Consider the following 14,728-nt stretch of genomic DNA (forward strand, 5'->3'; position numbering starts at 1 on the left):
AATACATAATAATCTAGATATACTAATGATGTATTATTAATTCCAGATCGGAGTCCGACACAAATCTGCCACCAAAGAAAAAATCAGCCTACAGTCTCGCCCCAAACCGAGTCTCTTGTCCCTACTGCCATCGCAAATTCCCCTGGTCATCTTCCCTCCGGCGACACGTCCTCACCCACACGGGCCAAAAGCCCTTCAAATGTCCCCACTGTCCTCTCCTCTTCACAACTAAATCCAACTGCGATCGCCACTTATTGCGAAAACACGGAGGCTCGGCTAAGGCTATTTTGGCAGAACCAATTCCTGTCACACTCCCAACACCGAATGACACCAGAGCAGTACCCGAAAGACCATTCAAATGTGCCACCTGTCCTACCAGCACATTTTCCTCCATGGAGACGTTGAAGAAGCATATGTCTTCACGCCATGGTAGCGGAGAATCGCCTCCATCACCACTGCCAGAGGAAGAATCGGATGTCGGGCTGGTATTCAAATGCCACCTATGTGAAGCGGCTTTTGGTGATCGGAATGGGGCTTTGGGGCACCTGTCAACGAACCACACGGTGGAGTACGAGCAGTTGGTGTCTAAGGGTGCTTTGGATGCGGCCAGCGATAGAAGCGAAAGCGCTGATGATGATGATAGGGGAAAGTTTCCTGACCATGCCAACAGAAAGGTATGTTGAAGTTACTATACAGCTTTTATTAACTAAAACATGACAGTTCTTCCTTATTCTTTAAAATTTTATAAATATTTGTGAATATATAAATAAATACGTATATCATAAATAGAACTCAAGCTATTTTATATTTTATTTATTTACTCTTTGTTGCATTACAATATAAAAATTTAACATAATTAAATATAAACTGGCGGCCTTATCGCTTTCGAGCGATCACTTCCAGGCAACCACTGTGAGAAAAGAAAAAAAAATTAAATTAGATGAGGAGCAAAAAGTGCAAAAATATATACATATTACATATTAATATAGTTTTTAAGGATACATGAAAAATAAAAAGTAAAAAGTGCACATGAATCATAATAATTTAAGATCAGTCTCACGTCAGTTAGTAGTTAGTACGAAAGTTAGGGATACAATGTGGACAGGTAATGTTTGAACAGAAGAAATTTAAAGGAAGATAGAGAATTTTATATTATATCTTAACAATATATAATACCTATATTTCAGGTGGTATGCGCATTCTGCGTGCGTCGTTTCTGGTCTGCTGAGGATTTGCGCAGACACATGCGCACACACTCCGGGGAACGACCTTTCGCCTGCGACCTCTGTAGGCGCCGCTTCACCCTCAAGCACAGCATGCTGCGTCACCGCAAGAAGCATCGCGAAGAGGCGACCGACGACGAAGAGACCACCCCACCTGATACACCGATCGATGCCTCTAATGGGTAAGTACTGTATTTTTATTTATTTGGACGTCAGAACACTAACAAAATGGCCGGAAAGTAGTTTTAAATATACATTAAAGCTCATTGATACTAGTTTTTCAAAATTTTGTTTATTTAGATGTGTTTTCATAGTGATTTCCCCAGTTTTAACTAATACGCTGTAATAATTATTTTTAAAAGCAAATATGAAATTGTTATTTGACGTAATTCTCGGCCAATAATGCCATACTTCATCGTGATCTGTACAATAAAATCAGTTATACGAGTTCAAATTTTCTAGCAATTAATAGTAATTTTCATTTTAGTTACCGTTACCAAGACGACGATGGCTCCGGAAACGAGATCCCAAACAACGTGAACAACAACAACTCACCCCCTTCCCTGCCCTACGATAAGAAAATCAAACTGGACATGTCCCGGAAGTACTCCTCCGAGGAAAACGAAGGCGAAAACGGGAGCGACCTCATCGGTAAGCTTCTGGGCATTCCGGACAAGACCATCATCAATAAACTGCTCTCATCCGCCGACGAAGCTGCAAAATTCCTGGGAGTCAACAAATGAGAGTACGCTTTAGTCCTCGTCACACCAGCCAGGCTCATTCTGGCCCCGCGAGGACTAAAAATCAACTTGAGTACAGCGCCACCTAGTGGCGAGTAGCGGCACCGTGTCCTCTTAAACATAAAAAAAACACGTTCATTTATTTGCAAATAAGTGTGATAAGAATAAGAGGATTTCTGTATTATACACGTTTAGATTTCTTATGCTTTAAACAACGAACGAGTGACATCGATTCAACGCCATCTACCGCGTAAATATCGCTTCGGGTGCCTTTACATGCCTTATTATAATCTATACCGTCCTCAATGCCTTGGGTTATGAAGTTGTGCCAGTTTTGAAGTACATTATAAAATTTAAGTAACACTAACACGTTTGCATTTCCATCTAGTCGTCTCTCTTCATTTCCCATCCTATTCTGCAAGCCCAAATCTGTCTAGTCAGTCATTAATTGTGCTTACCAAACAGTTTCGAATAAGCGTAGTTCAACCAACCTACCAATGAGTAGAGTTAAGGAATGTAGTCTTAATTAATAATATTTTCTATCTTTTTCAATTCTAGCGTAAGTTCCTACGGCGATTTACCAAAACCCCGTAATATTCTACGTTCTTTACTTTCAGAATGTAAATAATTATTATATAATGTAGCCGTGTTTTAGTGGTAGTTCTATGTGGTCTATGGTTTCTATTGTGCGGGGTTTTTGTTCGCGAACCGGTAATGTTTATAATAAGTAAACTTTATTTTGCTCAAATTTATGGCATTTCTTTTAAAACAAAGACTAAAACTATTTAAGAAGTTAGGATCTCGTGTTTATTATAATTGTGTAACCAAAGTTTCGGTGGACTTTAAACCATCAGTAATGTTTTTGACAATTTTTAACTTTTCGTTACTTTGTTATTGAAAGATTTATTTTTTTAATTTTTGTATAGTAAATAAGTATTTTGGTGCAGCAATATTATTAGGTGGGTTAAAAACTCGATAGTTTTAAATTATAATTTAGTTTTAGGGATTTCAGTCTCCTTCGTGGATCGACGAATCATACGCTAGAATATACCTAAGTCCAAAATGCTTTGTAATATATTAAACGCATATAATATACCAAATATACAGAAAATTATCTAAGCTATGAGCGTAGTGTTTAAGGAATAATTATTAATATATTTCTGTGTTTCGCTTCAAAGATTTAAGCAATAATAATCTGTGTACTTATTCAATGTCAAAATGATATCCATTTATGTAATTGTCACTTTAATTTTAATTAATGACAATCCTGCTTACTGTCAATTATAGATAATGTAATTTATTTTTATTCTGTAAAATTTAGTATTCGATAATGTTCCGAGGAATAATTATTAATATATTTCTGTGTTTCGCTTCAAAGATTTAAGCAATAATAATCTGTGTACTTATTCAATGTCAAAATGATATCCATTTATGTAATTGTCACTTTAATTTTAATTAATGACAATCCTGCTTACTGTCAATTATAGATAATGTAATTTATTTTTATTCTGTAAAATTTAGTATTCGATAATGTTCCGAAAATTAAATGTTATGTGTTAGAATAATCTCGTATATTAAGGGTAAATTTAAGGAATTTTGGCAACACCGCTTGGCCTTGGGATAGTAGTGTGTTTAATATTTACTATTACCTAGTATGTAGCTAGTTAAAGATATACAAGATGCATGACATATTCAATATTATATACTTAATTATGTAAGCGTATTTACTATAATTCACTTTGCCTCTCTTTCTTCATGCAATATGAGTGTTTTTAAGACGTTTTGTGAAATACATTATGATTTATAATACAATAAAGATGTATTGCTTTAGTTGTTTGTATCATTTTCTCATTATAATAATTGATCCCTTGTAAAAACTATTCATTCACAGACCACAGTTGACCTAAGTTTAATTACAAATTAATTGGACAAGATTAACGTTTAATTTTATAATTTAAAAAGTATAATATAATCAGACGAAGTCAAATAATTCTCTAGTATATTCAAAATAACAGTAACGTGTACTAAATAGGGATGGTTTCGTATTTTTACACGCTTTGTTAATGCTTCACCTGTATGTATGTATGTAACCGACTCCTTCGGACTCGATTTTGACCCACTTTAAACGGACAGATTTTATTCAAATTTTGCGCACCTGTCAAAGATCGATGACAATGCAATAATCCAAAAAAAAAAAAAAACTAAAAATTAAAAAATAAATAATAGTTTAAAAAAACTAAGCTCTGTGCCATATTTTTCGTCTATAGAGCACGCTTTTTCACAAGAATACCAGTATTTTTTGTTCATTAGCATTTTCAGCCTAAATTAAGAATTATTTTTCACTTTTTAGTTTGATGTGCTTTAAAAGCGTGTTTTTTAGTTTTTTTAAACTATTATTTATAAATAATTACGCTCAAGTTTTACACTGCAAGTTGACTTTTGACGATCTTTTGAGTCGTAGTACAGGTTCGGCGCGTGCTAGGCTTTTGGCCGTGGGTACGCATGAGGCCGGCTACTGGCTTCACGCTTACCCATCGTCAAATACAGGAACTTTTCTTGAGCCTGACACGCTTCGAATCGCAACCTGTCTACGGCTTGGGGTTCCGGTCTGCGCTCCTCATATATGTCCCTGTGGCAGTGATGTCAACAAGTTAGGACATCACGGCCTGTCATGCCAAAAAAGTGCAGGCCGCTTCTCGAGACGTGCCGCACTTAACGATATCATACGCCGTTCCCTTGCCACCGTCAACGTGCCAAGTCTTCTTGAGCCAAGTGGTATTGCAAGAGACGATGGCAAGAGACCGGACGGTATGAGTTTGATTCCATGGAAGATGGGTCGGGTACTGGTATGGGATGCAACCTGTTCAGACACGCTGGCCCCTTCCCATCTACATGGAACCAACTACAGAGCTGGTGCGGCTTGTGAAGCGGCTGAAAAAAATAAAGCATGCAAATACAGGGGTCTGGGCTCTGAATATGATTTTGTCCCATTCGGTGTCGAGACCCTTGGTCCGTGGGGTCCTAGCGCTTTAAGGCTTTTTAAAGAAATTTCAAAAAGGTTAGTCGACATCACAGGAGACCAAAGATCTGGCAGCTACCTCGGACAAAGAATTAGTCTAGCAATTCAAAGGGGGAACGCTGCCAGTATCTTCGGAACCTTGCCTAAAGGGACTCCTTTTAATGTTATATTTTAGTTTATGTTAAGTTTCGTTATTTATTTCAATGTATATTATTTTATTATTATTAGTTTATGTTTATAAGTTTAATTTTATTAATATTGTTGCTAATTACATGTTACTGTTAAGATAGATTACTGTTTTATATGAGGTATAATCACGTAAATAAAACTTGACACGTAAATTACGCTCAACGTAAGCGTTAAAAAATGACAATAATAAATTATTCTAACTTGCTTATTTTTTTTTTTTAATATTATGGCAACAGCTTCAACTTTATGCCAGTTTCAAGAAAAAACTTGCTTACTCCACATTAACTTAACTGACTAAAATATAGTGGCAAAATTATTCTTAAGCGCTTCTAGTATAGCTATAATTAGTAGTAGTTAAAGCTATTAGTCGGCATTTTACGTATTTGTTATCAGTATTGAATTAAATACGATTTCTATCCAATTGTACCTATAACTTCCACAAAAGCAACGATAAATGTCAATTTGTGGGACATTACAAAATTATGCTACTGAACACTAGATGTCGCTATTTAGCATACAGATCTACATTTGAAAAATATCTGTGGTATTTTCTTCATGATTTTTTATCTTTCTTTTAATAAGTTAATCATTTTAACTTATATTAATATTAAATTTATTTTCTAAAATTATAGATAAAAATAAATACAATTTTAATAAACCTAGCTTATAACAAATATTTAAAATTTATAATAATAAAATGGCAACACCAAATAGATGACTGAAGATTTGAAGGAATTTGAAGAAATAGAAAGAAGTCGCTAATTTATGCCAGACGGCGTCTTTATTTTCAGATGCAATCGTTTATGTTGTTTAAGTTGAGGTGGTAATTGTGAAAGGTTACGTGTCGCCCTTGGATTTATAAACATTTCAAAGATAATAATTCTTACGGTAAGGAAACGTGTGATAAATTTGTATTTATCTTTTGAAAAGCTGTACTTATTTCCTATGAAATCAGAAATGCATTTCTATTAGTGACGTAGAAATACTGCACCGATTATCATGTACATTTTATGTTTCCGTTGAATATGTAATGTATTAAATAACATCTGTATTTGTGTACGGCCTAACAGTCGTTAAAACTTAAAGCGAATGTTATTTTTAGCTATAACTATTTCTAATTTTGCAGTAATTTAGAAAATACGAAATCAATATGGGGGACCAACAATTTTTCCTAAAATGGAACGATTTCCAAACAAATATGGTGACATCGTTTAGGCATTTACGAGACGAGAAAAGCTTTACTGATGTAAGTCAACTTTTTATTTACCTTGACTTAGATTGTACTCTCAAAATTATTAATAGAATTCACACAATGTTATTTTACTTTCATTGTTGTCCTAGCATTAAAATGCACACAACATAGCTGCTATTCACTCATATCAAGGCCTCTGCCTCAAAGCAATTATTATTTACCATGCAGTTAATATTTCACTACATTTAAGATAGCCGGGTAAACAAAATACAAATATAATAATACTTTAATATTTTGCGATTTGTAACGGAATTCTTTCAACTTTATTCTCTGTAATCAATCAGTAGAATTGAACCTGTCATTTTCTGTCCTATTTTCATAAATTTTACCCATTTCTCTGATTTCTTAATTGTGTTTCTGGGAATTCATACTCAGTTTGATTGCAATTAAAATAATTATATAATTATATAATAACATAATAAGATATGTTTAGTAGAAAGTAAAAACCAAGAAAATCATATTAAAATCAAACCTTAAGTTTAATCTAAATATTCTCTGAGAAGAAATTGTTCAAAAGTACTATTATTTATTTAAAATCTCATCTACATACAGAACAAATTCTTTTGTGAAAAATATGAGAAATTTCCTGTTTGATTGGTAAAATTCTAAAATAATGATATCTCAATGCCATAGGCAAGCAAATGATTCTTTTATTTTTGAGCAATTTTTGTTTTATCAGGTATATGTTTAAAATTAAATTAGGTAAGTTTCTGACCTGACTCTGTGCCAGAAAACTGGCAATTCATAAATATATAGAAGTGTCTATTGTAAATTAAAATATGTTTTAGGTAACACTAGCTTGCGAGGGACAAACATGCAAAGCCCACAAAATGGTCCTGTCTGCGTGTAGTCCTTATTTTAAAAGTTTATTAGAGGTGAGCATTATACTATTGTTATGATTATATGTGGCTTACAGTCACTAGTTAAAGAGATAGCTAAAGAGAAAACTGACTAAAGTTTGATTAGCTGAATCTACTATGAATATATAATTTTTGATAAGTTTTGCTAGTTTATTAATGAGCAATAAGGGTCCAAATTAGACTATAGGCTTGTCAGACGTGTGTATTTTTGGTTGGGTTAGTTAAACTAGTAACTCGCTTTATCAATAATTCCTTAATTTGATTCAAGACATATTTGTTTTTCCATACATTTTGCGTCTCAACTATGCATCTGTTTTCATATCAATAATGGGAAATTATTACAATCATTTTTGTTTTGAATAAATGTATAATTTTGTGAATTATACCAATAACAAAGGATATGCGTTTGTAATCATTACAGATATGTTAAACAATTCAAATTCCGAAGTTTTTGTACATTTTGCCGTATTAATTTAAATGTATTTATTGTACGGATTATATACTTAGAATAATTATGTAATGTGTCCATGCGGAAATATTTGCTAATTAATAATGCTTAACAAAATTCCTTATGAATTTTTCCAGCACATATTTGAAATATAACAATCTAGTTACAAACATATAAAAATAGATATATTCCTTCCTTCCTACATAGTTTTCAAATATAGGTAAACAAGTACACTTATGAACTACTACCAGTTCGCAAGTCAAGGGCGTAGAGCAGGCAAGAAGAACTGGGAAGAAACTTTCAGACTCTCTGTTTAATCACTAAGTTTTGAGTCATACAAATTGTTTGAACTGGAGCAAATCAATCCCAAGGATTAGGATCATTTAAATAATCGTCAAATTAATAAAAAGATTTATTGGTTAATTTACGTTTAACGAGAGCTTTGAATTTATTTAGTAATAATTCTCTAATTTCGCTAGGGAGTTTGTTGTAAAAACGAATACAATTTCCATATAAGGAGTGGTTTTTCTTCTGGAGCCTGGTTGGTTCTGTTTCGAGTATTATACTGGTGAAAGTCACCATTTGTTTTAAGAACATTTTGGATTGCGTGTGATATTTTTTTTATAGCATATGGGGGCACGCCTACGGCACGCCCAAAAAGGGCACTCATCGCAACCTATTGATACCTTCAAAATTTGTTATAACGACATCGAAGGGACTACACATATTTGGTAGTAAAAACCGATAGCTGTAACCGCCGATGACATTATTAAGAACCTAATACAATAGAATTCATCCGGGACCTTTGATTTTGGTCAATATAACCGGTATATTGTTCTAAACGATGTCGTCGTAAACGGTTTTGTCTGTATTTTAGTGGGTGCGTTGTTAAACCAAGTTAAAATATCTTAAAACTAGGAATTGTTAACATTTCCAGGAGAATCCATCAAAGCATCCAATAATAATACTGAAGGATGTATCGTATCTCCATCTCCAAGCGATACTAGAGTTTATGTATGCCGGTGAGGTCAATGTGTCGCAGGAACAATTGCCCGCCTTCCTTAAGACAGCCGCGAGGCTTAAGGTAAGCATTATATAAGCTGCTATTTATATTAATAAGAATACGTAAAGTTCAATGAAAGCTGTTTAAAGGAATCTGTATAAAAATATGGATGACGTGATTGAAATCATTAATTTATCAAATGTGTGCAACTTAAATTGCACAGCCTTTTCAGGTTACAGATTTCTGTACCTGTTTCATGATCATTTTTCAATGAAATAGGCAAGTAGGTGATCAGCCTCCTGTGCCTGACACACGCCGTCGACTTTTTGAGCCTCCTCGGATGAGAATCTCACGCTTGAAGCCACTAGGCTAACTCTTTTAACATTATATTTTGATCAAAAACAGTCTCTGATGATAATATACTCCATCGGACTAATATTTGTCCGTTTTGACGAATATATTTTAAGTAATGTTTTTTTAAATAAATTATTTTTTTATACAGATTAATGACTCTTTTCATACTGTTAAATAGCCCAATACACACTTTGGTATAGTTTAACAGTCCATAGAATTGTCTGACTGCGTTAAAATCCGTATTCTGAACTAAAATCAATGGTTGCAAGTTCTGTTAAGACATGTTTTTTAAATTTAGATTTGATTCCGCAATAATAATTTATTTTCTCTGGACATGAAAGCCTATTTTGACTGGCAAATTACAAAAATAAAAATTTAAGTGCAGTATTGAAAAGGTGCTGTTTTAATATTGTTTTTGTGCACATCCGGGGTTCGAACCTACGACAGCGATAACAGTCGCCCGCTGAAGCCATTAGAGGCTTTGGGAATATAATTTGGCTACCTATTCGATTCAGACGTCACGCTCATCTTCTTCAACTTCTATACTCAATTCTTTTCAATCCGAAAACCCCTTCTTATCTCAAAAATCACTTCAAATTCTTAGGTCCTTCTAACTATATGTTACGCTCTTCTAATAGATGTTTATTGGAAATTCCATCCCACACTTCATCCTTCTTAGGCAATTCTTTTACGATCTCCGCCATTAAGTTGTGGAATACGCTGCCTGACTCCGTACGATTGGCTACCTCTCTGTCATCTTTTAAAACTCTTCTATATAATCATTTCTTAACCTTATCCTATCCTCATCAATCGTGACTTGTATAATTCTTATGTAAATCCTTTTACATCACTATTCGCTGTCCATGTATTTGTAAGATTAGCTTTTAAGTTTTTAGTTTGTATTACTTTAGATTAAGGATTCTGCACTTCTCGCACGCATGTTTCTTTTTTATTTTTTTTAAGTTTTTCTCTTAACTAGGGTTGCCTGGAAGAGATCGCTTATTAGCGATAAGGCCGCCCGTTGCATCCCATAGAATTTTTATGTATTGTGTTTCTTTCATTTGCAACGAAGGGTAAATAAATAAAAATAAAATAAATAAATAATGTTATCTGAAATCCATTACAGGTTAAAGGTTTAGCTGAGCCGCCTCCACAGATGCCCAGCATCAAGCGGGAAGGCTAACACACACACATAAACACAAATCTGTGCGTGGACACTTGCTAATTTCTTGACCACATAAATTGTACTGTGTTCATTCAGATATATATAACCAAAAAACCGTATATAGACATTTCTATATTCGAAATGTGTGTGAAGTCCATTCATGGAGTTTAGATAATTAAATTTTAATTTTTTAAGACATACATATATTTTTATAGAATTGTGTCAAAAACGAAATTTAGCAAGTGTCTATCGATGTTCCACAAATATTTCCCATGCTAGCAATAAAGCTGTGAGAATGTTTAAATAGAAAAGTTATTTTTGCACAGATTATTGTGAATATTTAATTAAATCGGTGGTGCGTGATGGTATAAAACATTGCCGGGTCTAGAAAGGTTACCCATAGATAGATATTTAAAATCCAGTCGCAAACGCCAAGGAAATTAAGTTTAAGAACTGTCAAAATATGTTTTCTCTGAACAAGTTTGACAGTAGAGCGTTCAAGTATTACGTAATGAATTTTGGAGAAGGGGGGTCTTGTAAAACGTTACAATTCGTTACAGGTAGGGGGGTTTTGAACTTCGCGTTATTGTTTTTAATATTACTCTCCGGCACTTAACGCCGTATAGTGAGTGACTTTTAGGTGAAAATAGTGACGAAAAACGTTTAGCGCGGTACATGGGCAAGTAACAAGCCTTTTTATGACTATCAAGTATTAAATGTTGCGTTATAGATTTGTATGAAACATAGTTGACACCATCTCATATAAATGTCAATTCCATACTGGCCACAGTTTGTCTATTTCAACCTGTCAAATATGTCAAGGCTTCAGAGAAAATGTGGTTTGACAGTTCTTAAATAGTTTTTTTTTTCTTCTATTTTGATCACGAATACAAATTTTTGTTGTTTTGAAAGTTTCTATATTAATCTAATACCTAATCTGTCAAATCACTTTTTTCTATGAATAGTTATTATACCATTTCGCATTGCCATAGCAATAAGGAATTTTTAATTTGGTCGAATTATTTCTTTTGTGAATAAGGTGTCTCGAATTACGTTCCATCAATGCTAACTTAAATATAAAAATATTTTCGTAAACATTACCGTTTTTGTATTCAATGATTGGTAAAGTCTGTGGGCAAGTGTGAAGTTACTAGTTTTCATTCCGGACCGATCGAATGTCAACGTCAATGTCAAATATTGACAGTTCATTGGTATAAACAATGAATATTGGCAAGTACAAATCTTTCGGTGAGATATTGTATAAATTCTTGTAAATCAAACACTACATAGTAATTGCACCAATTTTTCCGATAAAATTCAGCTATAATAAATAAAGTAATATGGTTTAAATGAAACGTTTGTTTAAAAACCATAAACACTTGCCTAGAGCTATGTTAGCCGAAGCCTTAGAATGAGTTACCCGCAACCAAAGTGTAGAATATTCACATCGTGAGGCGCGCTGACACTGTACCGATGGTTGCCTTAATTTGGTGGAATTCACTATTCTGGTTTAATACATGGCCCTGTCACTGTCATTTGCAATGTTGCCATACGCTATAGACTATCAGGCAAAATGTCATTTGCGATTGACACTAATTGTATCGAATTTGACCTACCTAAGCAAATTTGATCTTACCTAAGCAAAAGGTAATTGATTTTTTGAAGTATTCCAAATAGCAGTTATGATTCGGTTTTTAACTTTTTTTATACAAATCAAACCGAGGATTGGACCGTTTTCATTAAACCAGAAAAGTTTACACCGAGCCTTAATTCTGCTTTAGAATAAGTGTTGTCAACAACATGCATAATAATTGCGGAAGCAATTTATTAACTTTTAAGTCAGATTTAAACGAATCCCTTTCTAAATCTAAAATTCAGAGACAAGTTTCGGAGCGGAGTCTGACTAAATCAAAGTCATCTGTCAAAATCTGACAGATGACAATTCTACCTCTAACTTGTCTGTGCCTTTTAGTTATTGTTTAAGATTAAGTCAATCGGGATATTATTTTCTCAGGCGTAGTTAGTGTTTTCAAATTGTTAATTTCTTAATAAGAGGCCGTTATACAACCAGAACTTTGCGTTCTAACCCATCTGAACTAGAAATGCTGAAATTTATAAAGCGTTCAAGCGCTTTTATAGTAATTTAAAATCCAGACTTAGCCTTATGATTCCCCTATGTTAATACTGAGTCATACTGAGCCCTGAGCCTCAGAACTTCCAAACTAAAAAAAGGAACTATCCAAAGTCCTTCTAGGCTAAGAATTTGGACGCATGCTTAGCTAAGGCAAGTTAATACGTTGGTATTGATATCACTCATTCAATTTTAAAGATACGCAGTACGCTTTATTAATTTCAGCTTGACTCTAACAGTAGCATGTACTCAACACATGGTCTTTAAATATAAAGGAGCGTTCAAGTATTACGTCACGCAATTTTTGGAGATTAGTGACCCCCCCCCCCATGTTGCGCCGTAACTTTATTCTCTAGCCAATAGTAAAACATTTCGTGACCACCCAGTGACTTTTTATAAACCTAAAAGTTACCATTGTGTGGTGTAAAGTACTGGAAAGTTGAAAATAATATTAACATTAACGCGTAATTCAATCCCCACCACAAATAAACCCCCCCCCCCTCTCGAAATTCGTTACGTAATACTTGAACGCTCCCTGAAATCAATAAATTTTAGTTAATTCGTACGAATACTGTATGAATTTGCAATCGCCTGATTGAGTTGTTTATTCGTAACACACATACAATATGTGTTTGACAGTTGTCTATAGTTCTTGATAGACTATGTAATATTAACTACGTCTTTACTTTAAGTTTTTATTTTTATACTTCTCGTCATTGCGATGAACTGTATTTTTACTTAGTACAAATCGTGTCCATAGAGTGCAATGTCATAAGTACTCGTATTCTAAAACGTCACGTCGAAATTTCGTCACTCGAGCTGTCAAAATGACAGATGACATTCAATGTGTATTTACGTTTTAGAATGGCGGTCAGTTTCTCCTGTATCCAATATAAAACGGCTTGAGTTACTGGAATCGGTAATAACGATTTCTTAACACTAGTATTTTATTGCTTTTATTTCATTCCCTTGCCTTGTTAAAATAGTTGTTGTATAAATGTAAATCTGTAATTTAGACAGAGTATGAAAGCGATTATGAACACGTCGAATAGTTGTAATGAAAGATTTGTAATTTTAGATTATAATAAAATGAAAATAATGTTTGTTTTTATTTATTACCTGATTCTGGGATTTCAACTACAAAACACAAAGTTAACGAGATTACATACATAGAGATCATTACGTCACCTCAAATTACAGTGCCACATACTTTTCTTGGCCGGTAAGAGCGTGGCTGTCATGGATTAGTATTGCCAGTAAATAAAAATGAACCATTATAAGGAGATTATATAGACATGCAGGCTTAATTTATTGAAATGTCTTAATAAAAAAATGTACCTATATTATCTAAAAAACGTAATAAATGAGACACAAACTTAGAAACAATTTATGTTACCTGTACTATTCATTTTAAGATACCTAGCAAAAACCGTTTGATAATTAAAACATTGTCATTGTAATTAATAATACAATGAATAAAAATAATTACATTTTAGTTGGATTTTTATTAGATTTTGGTAGATATTTAAATTATTTATTGTACGTACCTAGAAATTTGTCTAACATTTCAAAATGCCGACGGTAGTTCCAATTTCAGCCGCCGGCCAAACGAAGTATGTGGAACTATACGCTTATAATATCTATATATAGCTGTTCCAAAAGTGACAGCGATCCAGTCATTATTGAGATATTAAACAACGGAAAGTTGCGTACATGGGCCACGTGTTACGCCATGACCCCTACCACCTTCAATTAATTATAATGGGCAATCCAGGGTACGGCGTGTTCGTAGAAGGAAGAGTTGCATCTGGTACAGGACAAGACACGCTTCAAGAGACTGACGGACAACCTGAAGAGGCACTAAAAGAAGAAGATTCAGATCTTGTACCACGCTATCCAAACTTTACATCTGTTTACCTATTAATCTAAAAATTCAATATGAAAGTTGGTATCGGCATTGGAAATAGAAGAGCCGCTTCTTACTGGGCGCTCTATTTCTACGGTCTATGGCAAATTACTATTGTACTTTAAAGTTAATGCGTTTAGTTATCTTATCTTATATAATATAAAAATGAAACCCGTTTTCCGTTGTCACGACATAACATGAGAACGGCTTGACCGATTTGTCTGATTCTTTTTTTATAATATTCCTTGAAGTACGAGGATGGTTCTTACGGAGAGAAAAATTTAAAAAAATTGAGTGAAAAGTCTAAAAACAACACTTTTCTATATTCCCATACAAAACATTCGTAATAATACTTAAAAGTCAATTTGAACTTTAATACCATATCATAAAGTTCAAATGTTAATGGAGTGGTCCCGGGAAGGTAAATTTTAATTTTTT

At 33.7% G+C, this 14,728-nt stretch overlaps 2 protein-coding genes across 3 annotated transcripts in view; both read left to right on the forward strand.

Moving 5' to 3' along the window:
- Positions 1–3,296, forward strand: part of LOC125059631 — a 33,456-nt gene extending 30,160 nt beyond the window's left edge. For both annotated transcript variants that reach the window (XM_047664136.1, XM_047664137.1), the window contains 3 exons: positions 47–674; positions 1,188–1,405; positions 1,711–3,296. In XM_047664136.1, the coding sequence (XP_047520092.1) occupies positions 47–674; positions 1,188–1,405; positions 1,711–1,966 (1,102 nt within the window). In that variant the 3' untranslated portion in view covers positions 1,967–3,296. The remainder of the gene's footprint in view (positions 1–46; positions 675–1,187; positions 1,406–1,710) is intronic.
- A 2,593-nt stretch (positions 3,297–5,889) lies between these two features.
- Positions 5,890–11,350, forward strand: LOC125059735 (longitudinals lacking protein-like). Its single transcript, XM_047664280.1, has 5 exons — positions 5,890–6,059; positions 6,298–6,417; positions 7,212–7,298; positions 8,669–8,815; positions 10,215–11,350. Exons 2-5 carry the CDS (start codon positions 6,322–6,324, stop codon positions 10,269–10,271), a joined length of 387 nt encoding a protein of 128 aa, XP_047520236.1. The 5' UTR covers positions 5,890–6,059; positions 6,298–6,321; the 3' UTR covers positions 10,272–11,350.
- Positions 11,351–14,728: the final 3,378 nt, after the last annotated feature.

The sequence above is a fragment of the Pieris napi genome, chromosome 20 (assembly GCF_905475465.1).
Source record: "Pieris napi chromosome 20, ilPieNapi1.2, whole genome shotgun sequence".
NCBI classification, from domain to species: Eukaryota; Metazoa; Arthropoda; class Insecta; order Lepidoptera; family Pieridae; genus Pieris; species Pieris napi.

Excerpts from the sequence above, each read along its gene's own strand:
- LOC125059735 (XM_047664280.1), top strand. The coding sequence starts at position 6,322 with ATGGGGGACCAACAATTTTTCCTAAAATGGAACGATTTCCAAACAAAT. Across the intron at positions 6,418-7,211 it reads ACGAGAAAAGCTTTACTGAT|GTAACACTAGCTTGCGAGGG; the intron begins GTAAGTCAACTT and ends AATATGTTTTAG. Across the intron at positions 8,816-10,214 it reads AGACAGCCGCGAGGCTTAAG|GTTAAAGGTTTAGCTGAGCC; the intron begins GTAAGCATTATA and ends AATCCATTACAG.